Below are 22,938 nucleotides of genomic sequence, written 5' to 3'. Positions count from 1 at the left end.
AAGAGCAAATTTACACTCTTTTAAAGTTCACAAGAAAAGGCACTGCAAAACAAGAGCAGCGTAAATACTACATAAAGGATGTTATTATATACACAAGGCAAATAATGCTGGGCGAACTGACTACTTGTGTCATCGTAGAAACATTAGCAAAGGTTACATTTACATAATATAGACATATTACCAGGGCTGCAAACTCATATTTTTCACAACGCAACTCACCAAGAATAATCTTTCGAGTGACAAATTCGTCCTGCTACACAAAAAACAGCAATACAAACTTGCGCCACGACAGTCAGGCGAAAATGAAAGACCACATGTATCAAAAAGTTAGTTCACAACGGTACAGCATCAATGTCTCATAGAAATCGGTAATTACTGGCAAATACGATGTAACAACATTGTTTAGGAATCCAAGTAAACTTGTTTAAAAAAACCAAAAATTCATGATCTTTCTTTTGCGACCACTGAATATGGATGTGGAACAAAAACCCGACTGCCAACCCCATCTACAATTTCCGGGAGCTGCTCAATGGCTGGGTCGGGATAAAAATCAAATTTCTGGACGAGAGAAACTATGAAAATAAAGATTTCCATCCGGGCAAGTTGCTCTCCGAGACAGTGACGTGGCCCCAACGAGAAGGGAATGACGTGTTTCGATTTGACGAACTGTCCCTCTTCGTTCAGATAACGACCTGGATTGAACATGTCAGGTTCGGGAAATACACTGGGATCGTTATGTACGGCCCAAATGTTCGGGACAATCTGCGAGGAAAAAATAAGTAAAGATAGACAAACGATGCCTATATGGGGCCAAATTAAATTTACTAAAGTTATGCCCCAAACAGAAAACCTGGATCCTACAATTTTATCTGTAGAAATTTGTTAAATACAGTTCGCGAGCGTAAGCTGCATCAACGATTTACGAAGATTTGCTAAAGGGCTTCTAATTTTTTTTTAAAACTTAGCCAACTATAGGCAAGATAGGCTATAAAAACAGACCACGGAAAGGCTTGACGCGCAAGTTTGACTTTAACAAACAAATTGCATTTGTATATTTACATTTACCTAAATCCCTATAGTTACGCAATAGTTTATATATTCTTAGCAAATTTTCAGACTGCTGTGTCCGCAAACACTTGTGAAAAAAGATTATAAGTGGGCCCGTGTGTAGAAAACCACCGTACATTGTAGCGTGCAAAAGTGGTTTATACTGCAAGTGTAAAGTGAAACGATTTTTTCAAGTTATCGAATATCCATTATAGATGTCGTCATTAAATCATGTTTTACCCTAATAAAGGTCTGTAGCTGAGACGATATCTAACAACGTAATGTTTTTTTGAAAATGCCGAAGCGTATCCTTTTTCAGCAAGGGCTGAAAGTAAGCCGAAATGGTCCGGAACGGCATTTCGGTAAAGTAAGTATTGTCAGGTCGCCTTACCGTGCAACAAATGTAGGCACTTTTATACTATAGTTCAAGGGTCTCAAACTTAAATTGCTCTGAGGATCAAATGAGGACGTGTAAAATGCCCACGGGCCGCAATTCACAATAAAATTTCAACCATTAAGAACCCATAATAAGAACACAATAAAATATAAACAAATGTAGGCTGATTTTAGGCTATAGTTATTTGTTCTCGTTACTTTACTGGCAGCGTTTTTCAAGGACAAGGACCTCGATATTGGGCTTCAAATTGTCAGCACAAACAAATCTTAGAGTTGCTTACAGATGGAGACTGCCTATAATAGGCAAACAAACTTCTTTGTTTGCAAAATGCTGGTTTCAGTTGTTTAACTTTTTATTTTCTTACTTTGAAGGCAAAGAAGGCAATAACTAGTATCTCTGACCGCGGTGACAAAATATAACTCTTCCCAAAACGTTTCTTTCGTCTGTGATTTTTCTCATTTTTGAAGCAAAATACGTAATTTAGCGCAATTTTGCTTTTTAAACTATTTTTAAACTAGCAATTTGTTCAATACTAGGCTAGCCTACAACTCGACAAATCAATTTATACATTATGTCTTATGAGATGACCAAATCAGCGTTATTGTGAGAACTGTACAGAGTTGAATAGGAAATGTGACGTAATAGTAGATCTTTTACCGCATAAGTAGTAGCGTTTGAAAGTAATATGACAGTGAAGTTTGATGAGTAGTTCCAGGTTTTTGAAGCAATTTTAGAGTGAATTTTAACTTTCAAATCTGATAAAAAAAGATATGTGACACCTAAATATTGTCAAATACTTCAAAATCCAAAATTTCGACACGGGCCGCACAAAATGTTCTCGCGGGCCGCATGCGCCTGCTTGTTATAGACACGTGTAAACAGAGCCAAACTACAAACGTCTACAAATAAATTCACCCTTGTATTTCGCGGAATAAAGTATCCGTTGAGATTGGCATCTTCAGTCGTTTTATGGTGAAGGGAAAGCGGGGACATCGTCCGAAATCGAAAGACCTCTTCAATAAACGCGGAAGTATAAGGCATATTAGCCTTGTCAGACATTGTGGCACGTCGGTCAATTCCTAAAATGAAGTGAAGAACACTAATTGGTAAAAACAAGTTTAAACTTGGAAAATGAATTTACTATAATCGCATACCGATAACCGTTCTTATTTCCTCAAATAATCTGATTTGGGTTTCAGGATAGTGTAGAAAGACTAAAATTGCCCAGCGAATCGTATTAGTTGATGTTTCTGTTCCTCCCACGAAAAGGTCACGCACGCATTGCAGAAGTTGCTTGTCCTGTTAAAATAAATCGCACTTTTACTTACTTGTGGTGTAAGCATTGACAGACATAATTAGCCGTCGGTGTAAAACCACAAATAAGAATGTTTTTTTAAAAGTACTGATAAATTTACACGGAATTAATTTTTCGGCACAAGATGGCACGAAACTGGATAGAATAAGCGTTTCGCTGTGTTAAGTTAGTACTCTGACCAGTGTTGCAAACAAGTCATTTTAAAATGACTTAAGTCCAAGTCAAGTCATTTGTAAAACAACTTAAGTCCAAGTCAAGTCTTTTTGAATAAATAACAAGTCAAGTCCCAGTCCAAGTCATCACTTTCGCAAGTCAAGTCCCTGTCAAGTCATAATTAGAGCAGTCAACTTCCAGTCATGTCTTTGTCAAACAATAAAATGTTAAACTATATTTTTAAACTCGTTCGATTATGAACAATAACTGAACTAAAAAATAAGTAAAACGCAACATATAGCAAGCAATTTGTTTAACGTTCAAAAATTTGGATAAATAGCTCAATTTTATAAAAAAATACTTAAAGAAAACGCTTCATGTTAACCCAAGTCATTTGTCCAAATGACTTAGGTCAAGTCAAGTCATTTGTCTAAAAGACTTAAGTCAAATCAAGTCTTTTTTCACAAATGACTTAAGTCAAGTCAAGTCATTTCAAAACAGTGATTTATGTGCACTTAAGTCAAGTCATTGGCTTAAGTCGATCATTACAACACTGACTCCGACGCCTATACAACATCACTGCAATGGCCACAATATAAACATGTAAAAGAAAAAACATTAGTTAAAACAAATTAACCAACTATAGGTAAAAACCTCAACTCCTTATTTTTATAGTAGTCTTTACCGTGAAAAAATTCTCTTCTTTTCCGTCCATATTTGCGATAAAGGCATCAATAAAATCTCTCAAACTGTTTGGATCAAAGCTAGTCTTATGTTTGGTTATTATCACTTTGAGAAAATCTAAAAAATAGAATGACTGTTTACTCAAAGTATTGCCATTTTCTTACATTCACAGTATTATACAGTGTACTAACACAGGGGTGTGCAACCTATAGCGACGGGTTAAATATGTTTACCCTAATCGGACAGCAAGCCAAACATGTGAATCCGAAATAAACCACGAGTCAAAGGCATTTGTTATCTACCAGATTTGCCCTAAACGTCATTTTACAGATGTTTAGTTGCTTATTAATGAGGGTACTTAATTTTGGGGGAAAATGCTTTTTCACGTACGTTAAAAAATGTCAATGTACAGCCACTAAACATTTTAGACCATATACCGAAGCAATTTAAGTAAGCGGCAACAAATAAATAACAAAGTTTAGTGCTCGTATTCCCTGGATATTTGAATAAAAAAACAAACTTGACGAATACACTTAATATTCTGTCGCGGGCTTAAAACTAAAGCGTGTCGCTGGCCACATACGTTCGCTCTTCGGGCAGCAGGTTGCATACCCCTTCTATAACATAATAAAAGACTATTGTTTTTCAAACATTGTTAACATAAAGTTTGCGGAGAGTGATATTAATTTAGAAAAGAGTTTGTTACATGGTTATTTCTGCATGGAAACAATTTTCACCTTACTAACAATAAAATCTATTTAGTGAGCAATTTCGATAATGCTAAGACAAGAGGTTTTAATGATTTTTTTTTAGTTGTGTCCATGGACTGTCAACAAGTTGTGCCCCTTTGCTCATGTTTAGAAAAAATACGTCACGAAACGTCCGTTAAATTATAATAAGATCCAGAAACGTCTGTTTAACTTATAATATTGTTCAAATTCTATATTATTGTGCCCGTCTGAGTGACGACAACTCAATGAAATATAGTCGATTTATTTGACCCTTTATATAAATGAAAGTTTGCAGTTTTTTTATAAATACTGACCATGCACAGCTTTTATGTCCGAGACAAATCTATCCCTTGATGAAAAAAATGGAGGTAGCTTCATCAAATTCGGTTCGAACAACATTAGTCTAATCATTCGAGCCTGGTTGGAGTCTATGAACCTTCGTTGTAATAAACATGTTTACAGGTTGATTTTTATTTCTTGTTTTTCGCTTTAGCTGTTATACATAATCTAAAAAAATATACAATATCAGTTTTGCTCATGCATCTAATTTTCTTAACTTTTAAACGCAAAAACCTATTGTTATTTAAATTTAGTTTCAGTTTAACAATTTTTATAACAGTCTTTAGTATTGTTGGCATAAAACTTAAACACTTGCAAAGAGGGTTCGAAAATTTAACACCGACAAATAAATGTTATTCAAAATTAAAATACCCAAAATCCATCTTGTGGACAAATTCAGTAAATTCCTTGTCACTGTAATCGTACCGGTTTCCAAAGACGATACTACATATGTTGTTGGCTACAGCGTGTGTTAGGTCCTTCTAAAGAATTTATAATAATATTCAGTTATAGCACAGTGAGGTTCTATAATTTTGAAATTTATCAAAAACAAAAAAAGCTTCCAATTTGGCGAAGAAATGTGTATTATAGCCCACACGACATATTCATGAACAATTGGATTGTTACCAATATGTTGAATGGCTGTTCATTTTGTTGTTGAATTTGCTTGCACAGATAGTGCACCTCTTCTGATACGCGCTCTTCCAGACTCTTTTTACCAACACCAAACCTAAACCATGGTAAATATTATAAAAAATCCAATTCTACTGTTAGTAACCAAAGATTTCCAAAAATGGGCAATTGAAAATTATTCATGCCGGGAAAATTTTGAGTGTAGATTACATGTGTCGAAGGCATTTATTGTACAAACAATACTATTTTTAACGATAATATACTCCTGAAATAATACACGTTGTATCCATTTATAAAACATCTCGTCAGATCGTGCAACATTTATGTACTTCAAATTGAAACTATAATGTATAGTTTGAGGCAATCAGTTTTTAATTAGTATGCAGTATAATATTTTCAAAATAATAAACACACCTTATTGTTCTTCGTTAGGCCTACGTGGTTACTCAAATTTTCACATTTATTTATTACTTTAAACCAGTGGTCGAGACTTCTCCTATAGTCGCAGGTCAAAACTAAAATCCGAAAGACCTATAAAATGTAACTTCTTTTTTTTGGTTAAAACGAGTTATTTTAGCATTTTAATATAACAACTGTTTATGACAGCGCACCTAGGCCTTTTTTGCAATCATTACAAACACGCGATGCGTGCAGCCCGAAAAACTAAGGTTTGTTTGGATTAAAATTTGAGTCCACACGGCGTCAACCACGATCAAAATGAAAAAAGAAAAGGTACCTTAAAAGTCATTTCGATAAATTACCGCCAAATGCATATAACAACAATCATGATTATGGCAACTACGTTACGATTCTGATGTTTGCAAACTTTAGCAAAGTGTTGGTCCTCTAAATGTAACGGGTTGTACAGCGACGTAGCCAGCCTTTTTTTTTTTTAGGGGGGGGGGGTGGCTTTTACCATCGTTTTAACTGTCGCAACCAACACAAATAACAATGCTAGCAAACCGTTTCGAGCAGCAACTGACTGAGCGTTAACGCATATTCAAAAACCTATCAAAGAGCAAAAAATGACTAAAAGTAGTAAAACTGTACATTAATGCAGTGTTTCTTAACCTTTTTTACTTGGTGGCGCACGAATTTTTTGAGGTGCACCGGTATTTCTCATAAATTGCTTGCAATTTTTTGTTATATAGGCTTTATAGTTGCATATCTTTAAAGGAACTCTAGCCTTGAGTCCAAAATAAGAACAACAGCAACTTCGGAATGAAAGTCAGTTAGGAATATGGCGAAGATAGGACTAATACCTAATATCCTCCCCTATAACTATCACTAACTCTCCTAATATTTTCAACCCTAACCCAATTGCTAACACCACCAACTGTTTGTAATGGTCTACACATGGCAAACAGTAGAATTGGTGATTTGGAACCATATGAAATGTTATGTACTCAACCTGAATTTATTTGTACCAAAACACGCATGGGTTTAAAGGCCTCGCATGGGTTTAAAGGCCTAGTTTGCGTTTGAAGGCAAACTTTCTGGTTAACATGAAATGGTCGCAGCTTTGTTAAATCAGTGTTTAGCACGATCATAAAAGACTTGAACCTCTCCTGTTAATGCTTACTTAAGGGGACAAAATAAAGTTACGAAAGAACGTCCTATGCAGTACTCAAGAAAAGAGTAAATGCATATTTGATTTTGGAAAAAAATAGTCCCCGGACGGTTTATGACAGCAATTGGACATTTCGTATTAAAAAGGGTATATATATATTTCGACTGATAAATATTAAAGTTATTAATTGACTTACCCTCGTAAGGTCGTGGTGCCAAACTTTCTTTGAGATTTCCAACAAGTATTGTAGTCCATAAATACTATTCCATGTCCTCCTGTGATTTGTTTATACAACGGGTGTATCGGTCGTCCGGAAAACTTCTCTTTTTGCTTTACCAGAGCCTGTAAATATATACCATTGGCATGAAAATATAGGCTAAACATATTTTGAAAGTGCGGATCACATATTTTAAAAATAGTTAGTTTAAGTAAAATATGTCTTTAATGGTAATGCTATGTCACAGGTTAAGTTATTTAAACTGTTGTTAAGTCACGATTAGTTTTCAATTTGAACTTATACCGACAATATTCCAATTGTGAATATTCATACTTTAAGTTAGGACATTTATAGTTTGAAATATTGGTTAAATCAGTGATTTATTTAGGTTTATGCAATAAAAAGTAAAAAATGAAAGGTAATTAAAATTGCTTAACTATAACTTCCTACAATTTAAATAAACTGCAGAAGTTGTTATTTGCCTATTAATAAGTTACTATACTAGCGGTACCTCGGAAATACTTTGGTAATCGTTAAGAACCACCCACTCGTTTCGACCGATTCTGGCCGACATTACGGGTCCGTATTTTTCGCTCCACTTTTGAAAGCGTCGTTCGGGAAATTTTCCTGTAAACGGAAGTACTCCGACGATGGGCAGACCTCTTGGGCCTGGTGGGAAATGTTGTGGTCGCCTGAACCACAGGTAGAACAAGAAAAATATCGCAAGAGGAATTCCATTTGAGGCCGAAATTTCGGGAAAATAAACGCCAAAAAATTCCATTGTATTTTTTTAAAGGGATCTAGTTTTAAAGTGAGGGTGTTTCAATAACACTTGTGTAAAGTAACATACTGAAGATGCCACTGTTTGATCGAAAAAACATATTTAAAGTCCTATTTTTTGGGATAAGGTTTAACAGCAGGTTGTCAACAAAATGCCATTATACTATCGAACTTACTGTATGGTTCATTATGCTTTCTTTTATTTTGTTGCATTTTACAATTAAAACTGACATTGGCATAAAATTTTGGCACGCTTTATAAACAAGTTTCTTGATCTCGGTGTATTTGCTCGTCCAGTTTTAAAGCGTATATTGCTTTATTTAAAGTGACTACCAAGGTTCCTTTTGGATTATGAAACACCAGATTTCAAAGATAATATAGTTCTAATATTTCATGAAATATTTAGTATCTATATGAACCATAAACATCGACTTGAATGGATGTGCGATCATAGTCTTTAGGGAAAACCAGAGATAAAGCATATGAAAATCTATAGAATGCGCAAATTTGCCTTTTTAAATTTTCAACCACGCGTTGACATGTAGAGCAAATATAAGTTTATGCTGACCCACTTTTCTTCACAATAGCAAGACAAAAATTCAATAAATACCATCAAACGTATAAAAACTCACATCAAGGTTGGTCCTAGGGTAAGCGGTCATAAGGCATGGCCAAGCACACTATATTTCTTCCAACTAACTATTTCAATAATAAGAACCCTATTCCACATTGTCTCTATATTTTACAGTTGTTTAGCTTTGGCATTACATATAGACAACGTTAAGATAATAACTTCTTAGTAGAATCATTGCTAAATCTCTACAGCAGTGGTGGGCAACCGCCCGTCCGCGGACCGGTACCGGTTCGCGAGATGTTTGCTACCGGTCCGCAGCAGGGTTGTCAAATTAAAATTTTAATTTGTAGCAAGCGGGTTAATTTTGAGAATCATTAATGTGTTTACTTAACTTTACTTGTTCAAGGTAAAATCTTATTCAAATACAATTGTTCATCTTCTACTTCGTATTAAGCCTTAATAGCTCAGAAAACAACCACTCGACTTTTTGCTTCTGGGTTACTGGACGTACTGGGCTATATTGATATAAGCTTTCGCACATACAAGTTGAAGTTTGCATGAAAGAGAAAAGGCGACACGAAAAAGCGGAAATGAATCATAACCCGGAGCATTTCTGGCTGGCGGGAACAGTGACAGTCACGCCCATGGAACACGTCTTGCCAGAAAAACGTTTTATTTTGGATTAGAACTTGAAATCACGTTTTCGGTTTGAATTTGACGTCTTTAAAACGTCTTGTGTCGTCTTTAAAAATGCAGAAAATTTGCAATATTGCTTGGTCTTAAGAAGATGTCTACAAGTTGTATAATATTCGTTTATCTACAAAACGTTTTTTATAAAACCGATGAAAAACGAGTAAATGCAACCTAAATAAAGATGTTTCCTTATTGCATCGAAAAAAGGTTTATTAAACGTTGAAAAACAACGTCTCAAAAACGTTTTGTTTGAACTAATTTTAAAACGTATTTGTTTGGAGAAAAATAAGAGGGTTTTCGCTCTGCCTTTCTTTAACGTTATTTAAGCGTATTGAAATCGAAATCTTAAAAACGTATAAATTTAAACGACCACAAACGTAGTTTGGAAACCCTAAGTAGACGTCTATATATTTGATAAATGTTCCAAGACAAATAGTTTAAAACGTTCGTTTTCAAACTAATGTAAAATGAATGATAAAAAAAAATTTAATTGTTTTTATTTTATTTTGACAATCGTAGGCCTATAGCAAAAAAAAACTACGGTCAGGCAATGGGGCGGTTTTTGACATTGCGACGAAACCTAGTTTTAAACTACTGGCCTGTAAAATAGCCATTTTTGAAAATTTTAACTTGGTAAAAATGTAAAGATTTTTTATAAACTAAAAAATAAAGTATATATAAAAAAAAATAAAAGTTTAAAATAATATCCTGAAAAAATCTTGACAAGAGGCGTACACATTGGCAATATGAAGTAATATAATAACAGCCTATCTTTTGTTAAAGGTTTTGTGAAACTTTAGTCCTTAAAATAATAAAATCCGTCACGCCACACGTAATTTGTTATGACGGATTTTGCGCTTTTATTCAAAAAAATCAGTCAGTTTTTCTAAAAAAAAACAGTCAGCGTTTGGGTTTTAATGGGTTAAGCATATTATTATAATTACATAATTAATACTAGGGCACTGGTCTACAATCATACCACATTTTCGTCTGGGGGTTTATATTGTTAGCAATATTTGGGTGAGGGTGCGAGTTACGGAGTTAGCGCTTGGGTTTGGGTGGGTCAAGTGTTATTGTTATATTTATTCTTATACATATTTATGCCTATTTGAAACTTCAACGTTGACAATTCGTTTGGTTACTTTAAAAATGAATGTGTTAGGATTGTAGACAAGCGCAACGAAGAGTTACAAAACAAGATAGTCAAAATTAAAAACTGGGAGAACAAATTTATTGAAACTTCACCCATACCCGAACCAAAATAATGTTTGGTAGGATTGTAGACCAGCGCCCGAATTATGATTTTCTCAGTCAAGTTATGCTATGTTCGAAATTAAAAAAAAAAATATGCGTTGAATAAACTATTGTTTTTATTTTTTTAGCTAATCCAACAAAGAGTTGCTTGTGGTTTAATAAGTCATGAAAATTAAATTAAATTAGATGTTACTTTTATAATTTTTCTATACATTGTTAACGCAACAATTGTTACGAACCATAACTTCATAAACCATAAATTTAGTCAAACTGACAAAAATTCAATAAATACCATCAAACCTATATAAACTCACATCAAGGGTGGTCCTAGGGTAAGCGGTCATAAGGCATGGCCAAGCACAATATATTTCTGCCAACTAACTATTTCAATAATAAGAACCCTATTCCACATTGTCTCTATATTTTACAGTTGATTAGCTTTGGCATTACATATAGACAACGTTAAGATAATAACTTCTTAGTAGAATCATTGCTAAATATCTACAGCAGTGGTCGGCAACCGCCCGTCAGCGGACCGGTACCGGTTCGCGAGATGTTTGCCACCGGTCCGCAGCAGGGTTGTCTAATTAAAATTTTAATTTGAAGCAAGCGGGTTAATTTTGAGAATCATTTCTTACTGCCTCGTGAATTAACTTTACTTGTTCAAGGTAAAATCTTATTCAAATAGGATTGTTCATCTTCTGCTTCGTATTAAGCCTTTATAGCTCAGAAAACAATCACTCGACTTTTTGCTTCAGGGTTACTGGACGTACTGGGCTATATTGATATAAGCTTTCGCACATACAAGTTGAAGTTTGCATGAAAGAGAAAAGGCGACACGAAAAAGTGGAAATGATTCATAACCCGGAGCCTTTCTGGCTGGCGGGAACAGTGACAGTCACGCCCATGGAACACGTCTTGGCAGAAAAACGTTTTATTTTGGATTAGAACTTAAAATCACGTTTTCGGTTTGAATTTGACGTCTTTAAAACGTCTAGTGTCGTCTTTAAAAATGCAGAAAATTTGCAATATTGCTTGGTCTTAAGAAGATGTCTACAAGTTGTATAATATTCGTTTATCTACAAAACGTTTTTTATAAAACCGATGAAAAACGAGTAAATGCAACCTAAATAAAGATGTTTCCATATTGCATCGAAAAAAGGTTTATTAAACGTTAAAAAACAACGTCTCAAAAACGTTTTGTTTGAACTAATTTTAAAAACGTATTTGTTTGGAGAAAAATAAGAGGGTTTTCGCTCTGCCTTTCTAAAACGTTATTTAAGATTTTTTTTTAAGATTTTTTATAAACCAAAAAAAAAATATATATATATAAAAAAAATAAAAGTTTAAAATAATATCCTGAAAAAATCTTGACAAGAGGCGTACACATTGGCAATATGAAGTAATATAATAACAGTAGTAGCCTATCTTTTATAAAAGGTTTTGTGAAACTTTAGTCCTTAAAATAATAAAATCCGTCACGCAACACGTAATTTGTTATGACGTATTTTGCTCTTTTATTCAAAAAAATCAGTCAGTTTTTATTAAAAAACAGTCAGCGTTTGGGTTTTAATGGGTTAAGCATATTATTATAATTAAATAATTAATACTAGGGCATTGGTCTAGAATCATACCACATTTTCGTCTGGGGGTTTATATTGTTAGCAATATTTGGGTGAGGGTGCGAGTTACGGAGTTAGCGCTTGGGTTTGGGTGGGTCAAGTGTTATTGTTATATTTATTCTTGTACATATTTATGCCTTTTTTGAAATTTCAACGTTGACAATTCGTTTGGTTACTTTAAAAATGAATGTGTTAGGATTGTAGACAAGCGCAACGAAGAGTTACAAAACAAGATAGTCAAAATTAAAAACTGGGAGAACAAATTTATTGAAACTTCACCCATACCCGAACCAAAATAATGTTTGGTAGGATTGTAGACCAGCGCCCGAATTATGATTTTCTCAGTCGAGTTATGCTATGTTGGAAATTAAAAAAACAAACAAATATGCATTGAATAAACTATTGTTTATATTTTTTTAGCTAATCCAACAAAGAGTTGCTTGTGGTTTAATAAGTCATGAAAATTAAATTAAATCAGATGTTACTTTTATAATTTTTCTATACATTGTTAACGCAACAATTGTTACGAACCATAATTTCATAAACCTGTTATGAAAATAAGTTTAGTCAAACTGGAGCTGATAGAGATTTTTTAAATTGCCCGAACCAAAACTGGAACTAAACTGAATTGCAAAAAATTTCGAACTACAATAAACTGATCTAAATTCCTTCTTAAAATTGTAAAAGTACGCAATATTTTCAAGATTTTTGTCATGATTATTTACCTGGTTTTCTTATATTTATTTATTATACTTCTTAGCTGAAGATTCCACTCGTCAAACTGTGTTAAATATATATATTTCTTCTGTGTTCAATATATGTATGTCTAAATTAGTTTTAGTTTTCTACTAAAAAGATTTAGTTGAAAAAAAACATAGTGTAGTTCATATATAACTTGGTGCGTGCGTAGGGTATGCCAATTATAAACAATGGAGAAGCGGTGTGAATAAAAACATTGGCGCTTGTCTAGAATCCTACCACATTATTTAATCAATGCACAATATTTGTGTTAGGGTGAGAGGTAGTGTTTGGGTGTGGGTGGGTCAAGTATTATTATATTCATTATTTATTAATAATACTTGACCCACCCTAACTCAAACGCTAACCCGGACCCAAACCAAAATATTGTTTGTGGTGGTAGGATTCTAGACCAGTGCCAAAACATTATCTGTGTTATGTGTGGAAGCTAATTAATGTATACATGAAGCCACTGTTGATGAATATATGATGTACGGTATAATTACTTCATAGTTAACATTGTAAAGCTAAGAAGGGAGAAAAACTTCATGATAGAGTATTAAATATCTCTAGGTTTTTATATTAAATGATTAATTATCTAGGTTTTTCTATAATATGTTGCTGGCAACCCTGGGCGTAAGTTAACTTTCTCAAACTGTGGGAGGAAAAATCCAAATCCTTGTTCAAAACAACTTTAACAAAAAACGTAAGTTATTATTAATTTAATATAGTCTAACTTAAAATGATTTCTTTTTTCTCATAATGGATTATGTTTTTTTAGAAATGTTGTTCATCTGTTAATTTGCCAAAAGGAAATGCTTTCAGAAACCATTACTGGTAAGTTACATGTGTTTTCTATGGCCGTTATAAAGCTTTATTATGTTTGATTTTAGGGTACTGGGCTAGGATGCTACCACATTTTTAGGTACTATTACAAAACTAGTCATTAAAATTGAAATTGCAAACTGAGAAAATAAATCTTATAACACTTGACCTACTTTACCGAAATGCTATAGTTCCCGAATAAGGTTAGTTGATTTAATTATTATTTTAATGTGATAGGATTCTAGCCAATTTTGTTCCTTATTAGGAGAGTTCAAAGTGGAATCACAGGGGATTTTAGAAGTTTAGGTTTATGATCCAGAATATCCTAGTATATATTTTTTGAATTATTTAACCTCGATTTTGTTTTGGGGAGAGATTAATCTAATGAAACCTACAGGGCCTAAAAAATCCCAAAACAATTTGCTAACATGTATGTTCAAAGTAGAATCTTGGGTCCTTAGATCCAAATTAAATTTCTATGTAATTTTGACGTTTATATTGGGTAGTTGAAACCGATATAATTTTTCGTTTTACAGCGGAAGATCGCACCTAATTGTACAACTGAAAGTGGCAAGTTTGGATTAGGGCATGTAGCGGTGGGAAAAAAACTATTGTGCTTCCTTTAAATGTAGCCCGGCGTCAGCATTTTTTCAGGCATCCAAATACTTGCCGATAACTTTTACTTTATTCATTAAGTTTCAATCAAATGCAATTGGGCGTGCGGCTGCCGTGTAATGCCAGGTCCAGACATTACGTAATGGCTGGTGTTGAAAAAATACGCTACAGGTTACTCATGGTCAACGTTATGTCGATTTATTCACCCTGTGGTGAACCATTCATCTGATTAAGAAACACTGGTGTGTCCAACAAACGTACGCGTGTCATTTGCACGTCTTACACGTGTCAAACAAATGTACGCGGATTACACCGCTGGATAAACGTATTGCGTATCGATTAGCTTCGGCGTACCTGAAGTACATAGTCTTCAGCTTTGTATTAACCAGTACATTAGGGCTGCGTTCAACTAACGAATATATTTTTGTTTAAGTAACAAGTAATTCTTACCAACCTACTTAACTAAGTAATTCCAGTAAATGTTGAGCAAGACAATTAGGCTTAAAAACATCGATATTATTAAAACGTACACATATACAATCATAACCAATGAGCAAATATGTAGTTCTTTTTAAAGTAACTTTGTGCAAACAGATTCTGTCAATCAAAATGAAGACCTGAGCTTAGATGTGAACAATTCAGCTGCACTGAAGCATTAAAATTATAGGACCTCAATTTAAACTAATCCAAAAAATTATCGAAATAAAAACATTCATTCTGATATTTAAAATGTTACGTGGCTCAGCTGTCTTCCAATAAATAAACGCTTAAATTTCATGCTGACAAAAAGCCTTAATGTCATGCTAACTTTCAAATAACGCACAACTTAAATTTGCACTGGTAGTTCAATTAATGATCATATTGCATTGAAGTTCCAAAAGTTATTATCGCCAAAATACATATATTTAAGATTTAGAAAATAGTAAATTAACATTTAAAGGTAACTAGATTTTCAACCTTGAAATATTGTCTTATGTACTTTTTAGTTTTACAGGTTTTAAATAATAGACCTTCTAATGCAATAAAAAAATATTGACAAACTAACTGTGTCCCGTAGGGCATATAGCCCCTAAAACTGTATTATTTTTAAATGACAATTTAACAAATATATATGTTATGTTTACAAAATGTTTTACCTCATTTTGTTTAACTTGGATTAACACGAACAGTTGTCGTGCATCCTTTAAAATACAGACAACTCAAACTATTCAAGAGCACTTTTTTGGTGTATTTTATAAAAAAGACGTCACGTAAAGTAACTCACGCCCTCGCGGTTTGAGGTTGCTTTATGACGTCCTTCCTGATTTTTATTCATGCCGCCCCCCAAACAAAATCCCTGATACACCCCTGGCCGTAGGCCACGTGTTTTTAATCTAAGGGCCGCGAACTATACTCGTCCCTGGCGTAACTAACAAAATACTATACTATTATTTTATTTTCGTAGAAAAATTGTTTTAAATAGAAAAAATTGTTTTTAATATTTGTTTGTGGATGAATTGTTTTAAAACTATTTTTTGTGGATACGTTTTTATATTCAACACCTTTCAGAGTCAACTGAAAAACGCTGTGTCCAACAACACAAGCAGTGTTGTCTTCGGACAACGTTACGAGTACAGCGACAAGGAATTTGACAAAACGGTTGAAAATTCGGATTTTGGGTATACCAAGTTATTGTTTAATTTATTTCTGTGAAAACTATGTTGTGAAAACATGTCAAAAAATGATAAAATTTTTCTTTAATAAAGGTTTAGCGATCCCAAACAGAGTCGAATAACTAGATTAATAACGTTTGAACCGGCTTTGATGAAGATTCCTCTGTTTTATTCAGCAGTAAACAGATTTGTGTCAGATTTGCATTCCGTAGAAGGTAACTATAGTTGCAAGCTTAATTTGTTTACTTACCGAAACGCTTTACTTCGGATAAATGCTATATATAGAGACCATACGTTTCAATACTGACAAACCTGCTGCATAAGCAATTCAAATGCCTTTATAAATTTGACTATAGTCCTACAAAGTATAAGTTTTGTTAGTCTACCAATTACAATAATTAAAAAAAATGAACTACCATTTGTAGTGATGATTTTCTTACCTTTTAGAGGTCCTAAAAAAAATTATTGCCCAACACAAGGCTACATTTGATCCAAACAATTTGAGGGATTTCATTGATGCTTTCATTGAGAAAATGGGTGAAAAAGGAGATGAACAGTTTACGGTAAACACAGCATAAAAGTTCAAATTTCCGTTGACCCACGATGAGTTGGTTGTTATATACATTTTATGTGGTTAAACAAAAAAAGTTTATAATCGAAACAATTTGCTTTAACCTTAAATTCTTAATCTTATGTAGTAGGATATATGACAAACAATGTCTAACAGGACAAGCAAGTGCTGCATTTTGTTCGGGAACTTTTTGTTGCTGGAACAGTTGCATCATTAAGTGTGCTAGGTTGGGCGATTTTAGTCTTGTTGCATTATCCGGAAACTCAAACAACAATATTTAAAGAAATCACAAGGGTTATTGGTGCGTTGCTTATGTATTATAAATCTTTGCATTATATCATGTTTTTAAGTGTGCCGTGTCTGTTCATTTTAAGTTACAAAATACTGAAGACAAGTGCACTGTTTTTTGAGATTGAGTTAAATAACACAAATACGCCTATAAACCAAGATTGCTAAAAGCAAAATAAAATAGTCATCATAATATAAACGTTTTAACTGCTTTATTTTTGTGTATTGTGCCAATCTATTACTTGCCGTTTTCTCATCAACTTTATCGTTACTGCACATTACTTAATTTTACCCCTATTTTTTGCAGGATTATACAGAAATGGTACGATGGCTGACAAACAAAATATGCCTTACACTTCTGCTTTCATCGAAGAGCTTTATCGATTTCGTACATTGGCCCCTTTAAACATTCTTCACAAAACAAACGAGGACACGACTATTAATGGATACTTTATTCCTAAAAATACTAGGGTAAGCAATAAGCATCATCAATATCAAACGTACGTCTTTGTTTCTGAAATGCAAGACTTGTAAGGTTTCTCGTTGATAATGTTGTTTAAACGCAATCACCCGTGTCCTTCAAATAATCAACTTGATGCAAAACATGTCTGTAATGTTTACCCTTATTGCACTTTATTAACATTATATAAGTATCGATTGGATAGCCTGATAAAAATCTTCTGATTTAAATGGTTAAAATATAAAAGGCTTAAATTTTCAATTTGCAATGCTGTACAGTTGCACTAGCATATTACCTTAATGGCTAATGTGAGAAATTATATTACACCTAAAGCTAATTAAAAATAATATATTAAAGTGAATTTATACGCGCTAATGCTTTCACAGATATCTACCAACCTATGGGCGGTGCACAACAATCCAAAGGTTTTTGATGAACCCGGAAAATTCAACCCAGGACGCCATTTAGACGAAAAGGGTCATTTCGTCAAATCGAAACAAGTGATTCCATTTTCGATTGGACCGCGCCACTGTATCGCAGAGCAACTTGCGCGAATGGAAATCTTTATTTTTCTAGTTTCTATCGTCCAGAAGTTTGATTTTCAGCCCGATCCTAACAGTGACTGTTTGCCGGAAATTGTTGACGGAGTTGTTGGTAATTTGTTTCTCCCGTTGCCTTATTTGGTTGTGGCAAAAGAAAGATGAACATTTCGTTGGTGAACAACTGCTGTAAAATATACTAAAATAAGCAAAGTGTATGTAAATATTTATGCTTGTAAAATCCTTAAATAAATATTATACAATACCGTAAAACTCTCCAACTTAGAATTATATTTGCACAATGTAGCGTTTTGAAAGTTTTCATAAAAATCGTATATTTTAAAGGAGCATTTCAGAAAAATAATTGGTACAAGTTCGGCCCATAGTGTTAACATGGCCTTTGCCTTACGGGGAGATTGCAAAAAAATACGTAAACTGCTTAGCGAGACGAGGTAAATTTGTTGAATTCACAATAAGAATAGCGTAAATATTTTGAGTCATTAAAAGAAAAAGGAAGGTTTGGCGTTTCCTAAATTTTAGGTCATAATAATCTGCAAAAGTATACGTTACGTAAACACATTACAGGTTGCTGTAAATGGATTTTATTACCCCATTTAAATTGAGGGTACTCCTGTAACGTCTTAAACAACATTAAATAATATCAGTCACACGGCGATGGTTTAAAAAGCAAATTGCAATAGCGATTTATCACTTTCAAGGGGGTCGAGGGTGTTCGCAACATTGAACCAAGCTTTTTGATGGACATAAACCATGCAGTTGTTTACTAGTTCGCTTAAGCAAACTTATACGGGAACTGCATAACATAGTTTCAAATACTACTTTAAAATTCCCCTTAGCATTTTGTTTAACCAAGCAAAATATCGCGTTTGATTCTAGAAAATTATTTTCCATGTAGCCACATGTAACTTTGTCACAATCACATTTCTTATAATTGTAAACTATATCACGCGGCTTCAGCTATTTCCACAGGGAATGTACAACAGCTGTGAAAGTTAACAGGACACATCATATTGTTTTACCAGGCAAAATGAGTAGTGTTCGCAAAATATTGCTTCATTGCAATAATAACCGAGAAAAATGTCAGGCATAAATGAATTTTTTAATGAATTAAAAAGTAACGAAGTGGGAAATATACTGACCTTGTCAAAGACGTAATGCCCAACGTTTTCATTATTTCAAACATTAAAGGCACATATTATCTCATGGGATATTCCTTAGATTTAATCATATGTGGTGGTAAACCATGTTTTGAATACGCTACCGGCCACATGCCGAGCGATGTATATCGCTTTGTGTCGCATTCCGCAATATTTAACCTTCACGTTTTCTTTGCGGCAAAATCGTAGAAACGGGAAATTGCATAATTTTAAACTACCGTGAAGTGGAGAAAAAAGCCATTCGATTATCATATCAAAAAAATGTATTTGGTGTACAATATCTCAAAATACATGTATTATTATAACCTTTAAAATAAAAGCAGTTGATTGACGTGGTCGGTTGAAAATTAAGCATACGGAATTACACTAGACAGAAGGTGTTTTACAAACGCACAATTTGTTTGTGGGAAACTTGTTACACATTATGTAATGTCTTTGGAATTTCAAACTCCACTGGAGGTACTCTTTTTTGCGAGTTTGTCTATGTGCAAAATAATCCTCTGATAAAAACATTTTGGTGCTCTAACAATAGACCCAAGATTACTGACTGACAGTTTTTAGAATTTGCATTGGTCTGGTATTGACCAAGCACGTTACCAAATTGAAACTGACTGGTATATTAATCTATCCATAATCATTTTTGAGGTCGTTGTTTTACAAAACAACTGTGTATCTTATTTCTCGTTTAAATTTTTACCCCTGAACAGTACGAAACGTCGGTTTAACTTAAAAACCTATCTTACACAACAATATATTTTAACGGATTATTATGGCTGACAAAGAAATATTTTTGGGGATTTAGTGCACTGCGTTGCCTCGATTAGCTTAATAGAATCATTCTCTTGCAATAATTAGATTTCAAGCTGTAATATACTGCTGAAAAAAGCTATCTAGCTCTATCCACCAATTTGTTTTTCTCCACAAATAACCCTTTATTTGTGAATTAAAACGTTTTTACCCGCTTTCGAGTATAGCCCTAATTTTCTGTCATTGTATCAATTGTTTTGCAAAATAATTAAAGCTTATAGTCCAGCGCTTCTCAACTGGTGCGCCATGGAAGGCTGCCAGGTGCGCCGCGAGCAAAATAAAAAATAATTTAATATATATAAAACATGATTTTACTTTCCTATTAGGCTTAGCCTATTGATTCCACAGTACTTTCAAGTGGAAAACAGAATAAGACCTATAAAGCAACAATATATGACCTACAAAGCAATAATCAGCAGCGACCTAATAACGCCTATTACCACGACAGACTAAAATATAAAATAGTCTAGATAAGACCTATACATGTCGAAATAAGTCCAAAATTAATCGGAATATGACTAAACTGGACAAATTAAGACCTAGACTGTGGGAAAGGGTATGGGATGATTGGGGACACCTGTCTGGCATTTTGGGCGCCGCTGTTTTGGCCCTGGATTGTTTGCCCCTGTTTGGGCTAATGGGCGGGTAGTTTGTAGTGTTAGCAATTGGGTGAGGTTTGAAAATATTTGGGGAGTTAGTGATAGTTATGGCTGGGGTTTGGGGTTAGATAAAAAGTTGTATAGGCCTTATTTTGGCCATTTAGGTCTGATTCCTATTTCGCCATTATTGCGACTATTAGGTATTAGTCCATTTTTGCCTTATTCCTAACTGTCTTTTGTTCCGAAGTTGATATTGTTTTTATTTTGGTCTCAAGGGTGAAGTCCCTTTAAAGATATGCATCTATAAAGCCTATATAACAAAAAATGCAAGCAATTTAAAAGAAATACAGGTAAACCTAAAATAATTAGAGCTCACTTCGCTCGAAAGTGCGGCGCCAGTTTTTCAAATGTTTCTAGATGCGCCCCAAGTGAAGAGAAAACATACATACTTCCAAATTTTTATTCAGATGCACGGAAGTTAATAGGAGTAGATTAATTTCCGAAAAAGGACGTTTTATAGCGGTCTCAGGCCTAATAAACTTTTCCACTGCATATTTAATTATATACAGTTCAAGATTCAGCGATAGTCATGTATCGTTGACACAAACAATACGCACACATTTTATTTTGAGATTTTTGATTCTTTTCATTGCCACAGACAATCTAAAAACAAATAGCAAAAAAATGTTAGTGATAATAAAATTTTTAAGTTTCAAAAGTTTACCGCAGATAAATTAACTTTATTTTATTTTTATTATTTATATTACAGCAGAAAACAAAAAAGTCACTTTCGACAGGGTACTATTACTTTTCAAACATAAGCATTCGTAATATTTTTGTTTTTTACATACAAGAGGAATGCTTCACCTACTATTCTTCGTTTCCATCTAGATATTTCTCATTGAGATCTGAAACAAACACTTGTTTAACAAACTTTGAATTGCAGACAAGGTAAAGCGTGACATTGTTATTTGAGTAACATATTTGTAAATTCAATATACAAAAAACAGAGCATACCAAAGTCATCATTTTCGGCGAAATCTTCCATTATTTCAGGAATCAGTTATTGGCTTAAAAAGTAAAAAAGGATGTTAAAAATAGGCCTAATATTGGTGCCACGCCATAATACAGCTGGTTAAGAACATTGATTGGCGAAATAAGTTGGTCAAATCAGGATTGTAGTGCAAACATGCAAGGCTTAAGTCTGTCCTGCGGTAAAGTTGCAGTGAGATTTAACACAAAAACGGAATAATACATTTGTAGAGTTTCAATAAAACTAAATCTTACAACAGTATACAAAGCAGTTTCCCTTACTCGGAGCGGCGTCGATAATAATGGCGTCAGTAATAAACACGACGACGAGAGGATGACGAGACATCGGTTTCCACCATAAGTAAAACGGCACACAAGAGAGACAAAAGAGTCAACTTGTTCATGGTAGCTGATTTAGTTCCTAAAAAACAGGCAAGACACAGGATATCGCTCCTTATAAAAAAGTATCAAATGCAACTTAATGACTATAGAATTAAATAGAGGACTAGAACTTAGGCTAATCATTTTAAGTAACTTTAAATAATGTCAAACTAACTCTAACAAAATAGCTTTTTTGATCAATCAGTAGCACTTTGCCGGGTTATTATTGTAAGACGGCTATCGATGGACTTTTACTCCGTTTAAATACTATTTTGGAAGTTGGAAATTTTCAATTCACTTAGATTCGTTATAGTGGAAACGGAAACAGGTCGTGCTGCTAAGCAACCAAATGTTTCGCTGTAAAAGAAACAATTTTGGTGCATTTGCCCGATTCTATGGTGATCCCAACGCCATCAACAGTTGGGAAAATGTCGCCCCATACACTTAAACTGCCATACGAACTGCAATCACATATTTCCTGAGATAATGGTCAGTCAAGCGATGCCCATACGGCGCAGAACAAGTTTAACGACTCTATTCCACGCTACTAACAATTGTTTGGTTGGTGTGAATTTTGCAGATTTTACGAGGCGGTTCGCAAAATTCTACATTGTGTTTTTTGTATGGCTTAGGCAGTTTTAAAGTGTGGCAACTTAGCGTATTTTTTATGTGTGCGCGATTGTTTTTCCTGTTTTTGTTAAAAATCAAAGCGGTCATTTTTTTAAACATACAAACGTTAAATAAAGGGCGTTTTTACACTACACATTATATTAGATAATAATATTTTTATACTAACGATACGATTTATCCAGCCTTAACTTTTTTCTCCACTTTACTGTGACCACTCCATATCCTAACGCCTATACGTGACTCCTTCGAAATAGAAACTTCAGACAAATTTATCTGGTCAAAGCGCAAATCAATCACATCTTTACATCATTCTAATGTACCCTTTGGATAATTGTAAATAACACATATCAACCAAATAATTTAACAATTACACCGTATATGTTTTTTTTTATCACCTGTTTGCTACGTCATGTTTTGACTCGTATCAAATAAAGGCACTTAAATATTTATAGTATATATAAATGCATGTGACCACTGATTAACTTTCGCAGACAAGTGCTATTTTGTGGTTCCAAAGTTTACCTTATTTACCATCAGGGCGCAACACGACAGGGTGGTGAATGTTGGGAGTAATTTCCCTAAACTTGCTTCTTTGGTGTGCTGCCTTAATATAC

At 33.9% G+C, this 22,938-nt stretch overlaps 2 protein-coding genes across 2 annotated transcripts; one reads left to right on the top strand and one right to left on the bottom strand.

Moving 5' to 3' along the window:
- Positions 1 to 275: 275 nt before the first annotated feature.
- Positions 276 to 7,867, bottom strand: LOC146164656 (cytochrome P450 2H1-like). Its single transcript, XM_083380784.1, has 9 exons — positions 7,598 to 7,867; positions 7,066 to 7,211; positions 5,294 to 5,396; positions 5,039 to 5,148; positions 4,642 to 4,769; positions 3,598 to 3,713; positions 2,599 to 2,743; positions 2,360 to 2,523; positions 276 to 762 (listed from the first exon to the last, which is right to left on the bottom strand). Exons 1-9 carry the CDS (start codon positions 7,865 to 7,867, stop codon positions 442 to 444), a joined length of 1,503 nt encoding a protein of 500 aa, XP_083236910.1. The 3' UTR covers positions 276 to 441.
- A 6,462-nt stretch (positions 7,868 to 14,329) lies between these two features.
- On the top strand, positions 14,330 to 17,862 carry LOC146164655 (cytochrome P450 2U1-like). The gene is made up of 5 exons (XM_083380783.1): positions 14,330 to 14,399; positions 16,287 to 16,402; positions 16,567 to 16,711; positions 17,006 to 17,169; positions 17,545 to 17,862. The coding sequence occupies exons 1-5, from the start codon at positions 14,330 to 14,332 to the stop codon at positions 17,860 to 17,862; spliced, it is 813 nt and encodes a 270-aa protein (XP_083236909.1).
- The last annotated feature ends 5,076 nt before the right edge of the window (positions 17,863 to 22,938 follow it).

This window comes from Ascidiella aspersa, chromosome 2 (assembly GCF_963924565.1).
Source record: "Ascidiella aspersa chromosome 2, kaAscAspe10.2, whole genome shotgun sequence".
NCBI classification, from domain to species: domain Eukaryota; kingdom Metazoa; phylum Chordata; class Ascidiacea; order Phlebobranchia; family Ascidiidae; genus Ascidiella; species Ascidiella aspersa.
This window is presented reverse-complemented; position numbering and strand designations above follow the sequence as displayed.

What these genes read in the sequence shown, in the direction of transcription:
- LOC146164655 (XM_083380783.1), top strand. Translation starts at nt 14,330, where the DNA reads ATGGCTGGTGTTGAAAAAATACGCTACAGGTTACTCATGGTCAACGTT. An exon ending in AAGGAGATGAACAGTTTACG is followed by an intron (nt 16,403 to 16,566) that starts GTAAACACAGCA and finishes AATGTCTAACAG; the next exon opens with GACAAGCAAGTGCTGCATTT. An exon ending in TTATTCCTAAAAATACTAGG is followed by an intron (nt 17,170 to 17,544) that starts GTAAGCAATAAG and finishes ATGCTTTCACAG; the next exon opens with ATATCTACCAACCTATGGGC.
- LOC146164656 (XM_083380784.1), bottom strand. Translation starts at nt 7,867, where the DNA reads ATGGAATTTTTTGGCGTTTATTTTCCCGAAATTTCGGCCTCAAATGGA. An exon ending in GTCCACAAGATGGATTTTGG is followed by an intron (nt 4,770 to 5,038) that starts GTATTTTAATTT and finishes ATGTTTATTACA; the next exon opens with ACGAAGGTTCATAGACTCCA. An exon ending in AAGAAGAGAATTTTTTCACG is followed by an intron (nt 2,744 to 3,597) that starts GTAAAGACTACT and finishes TTATTTTAACAG; the next exon opens with GACAAGCAACTTCTGCAATG.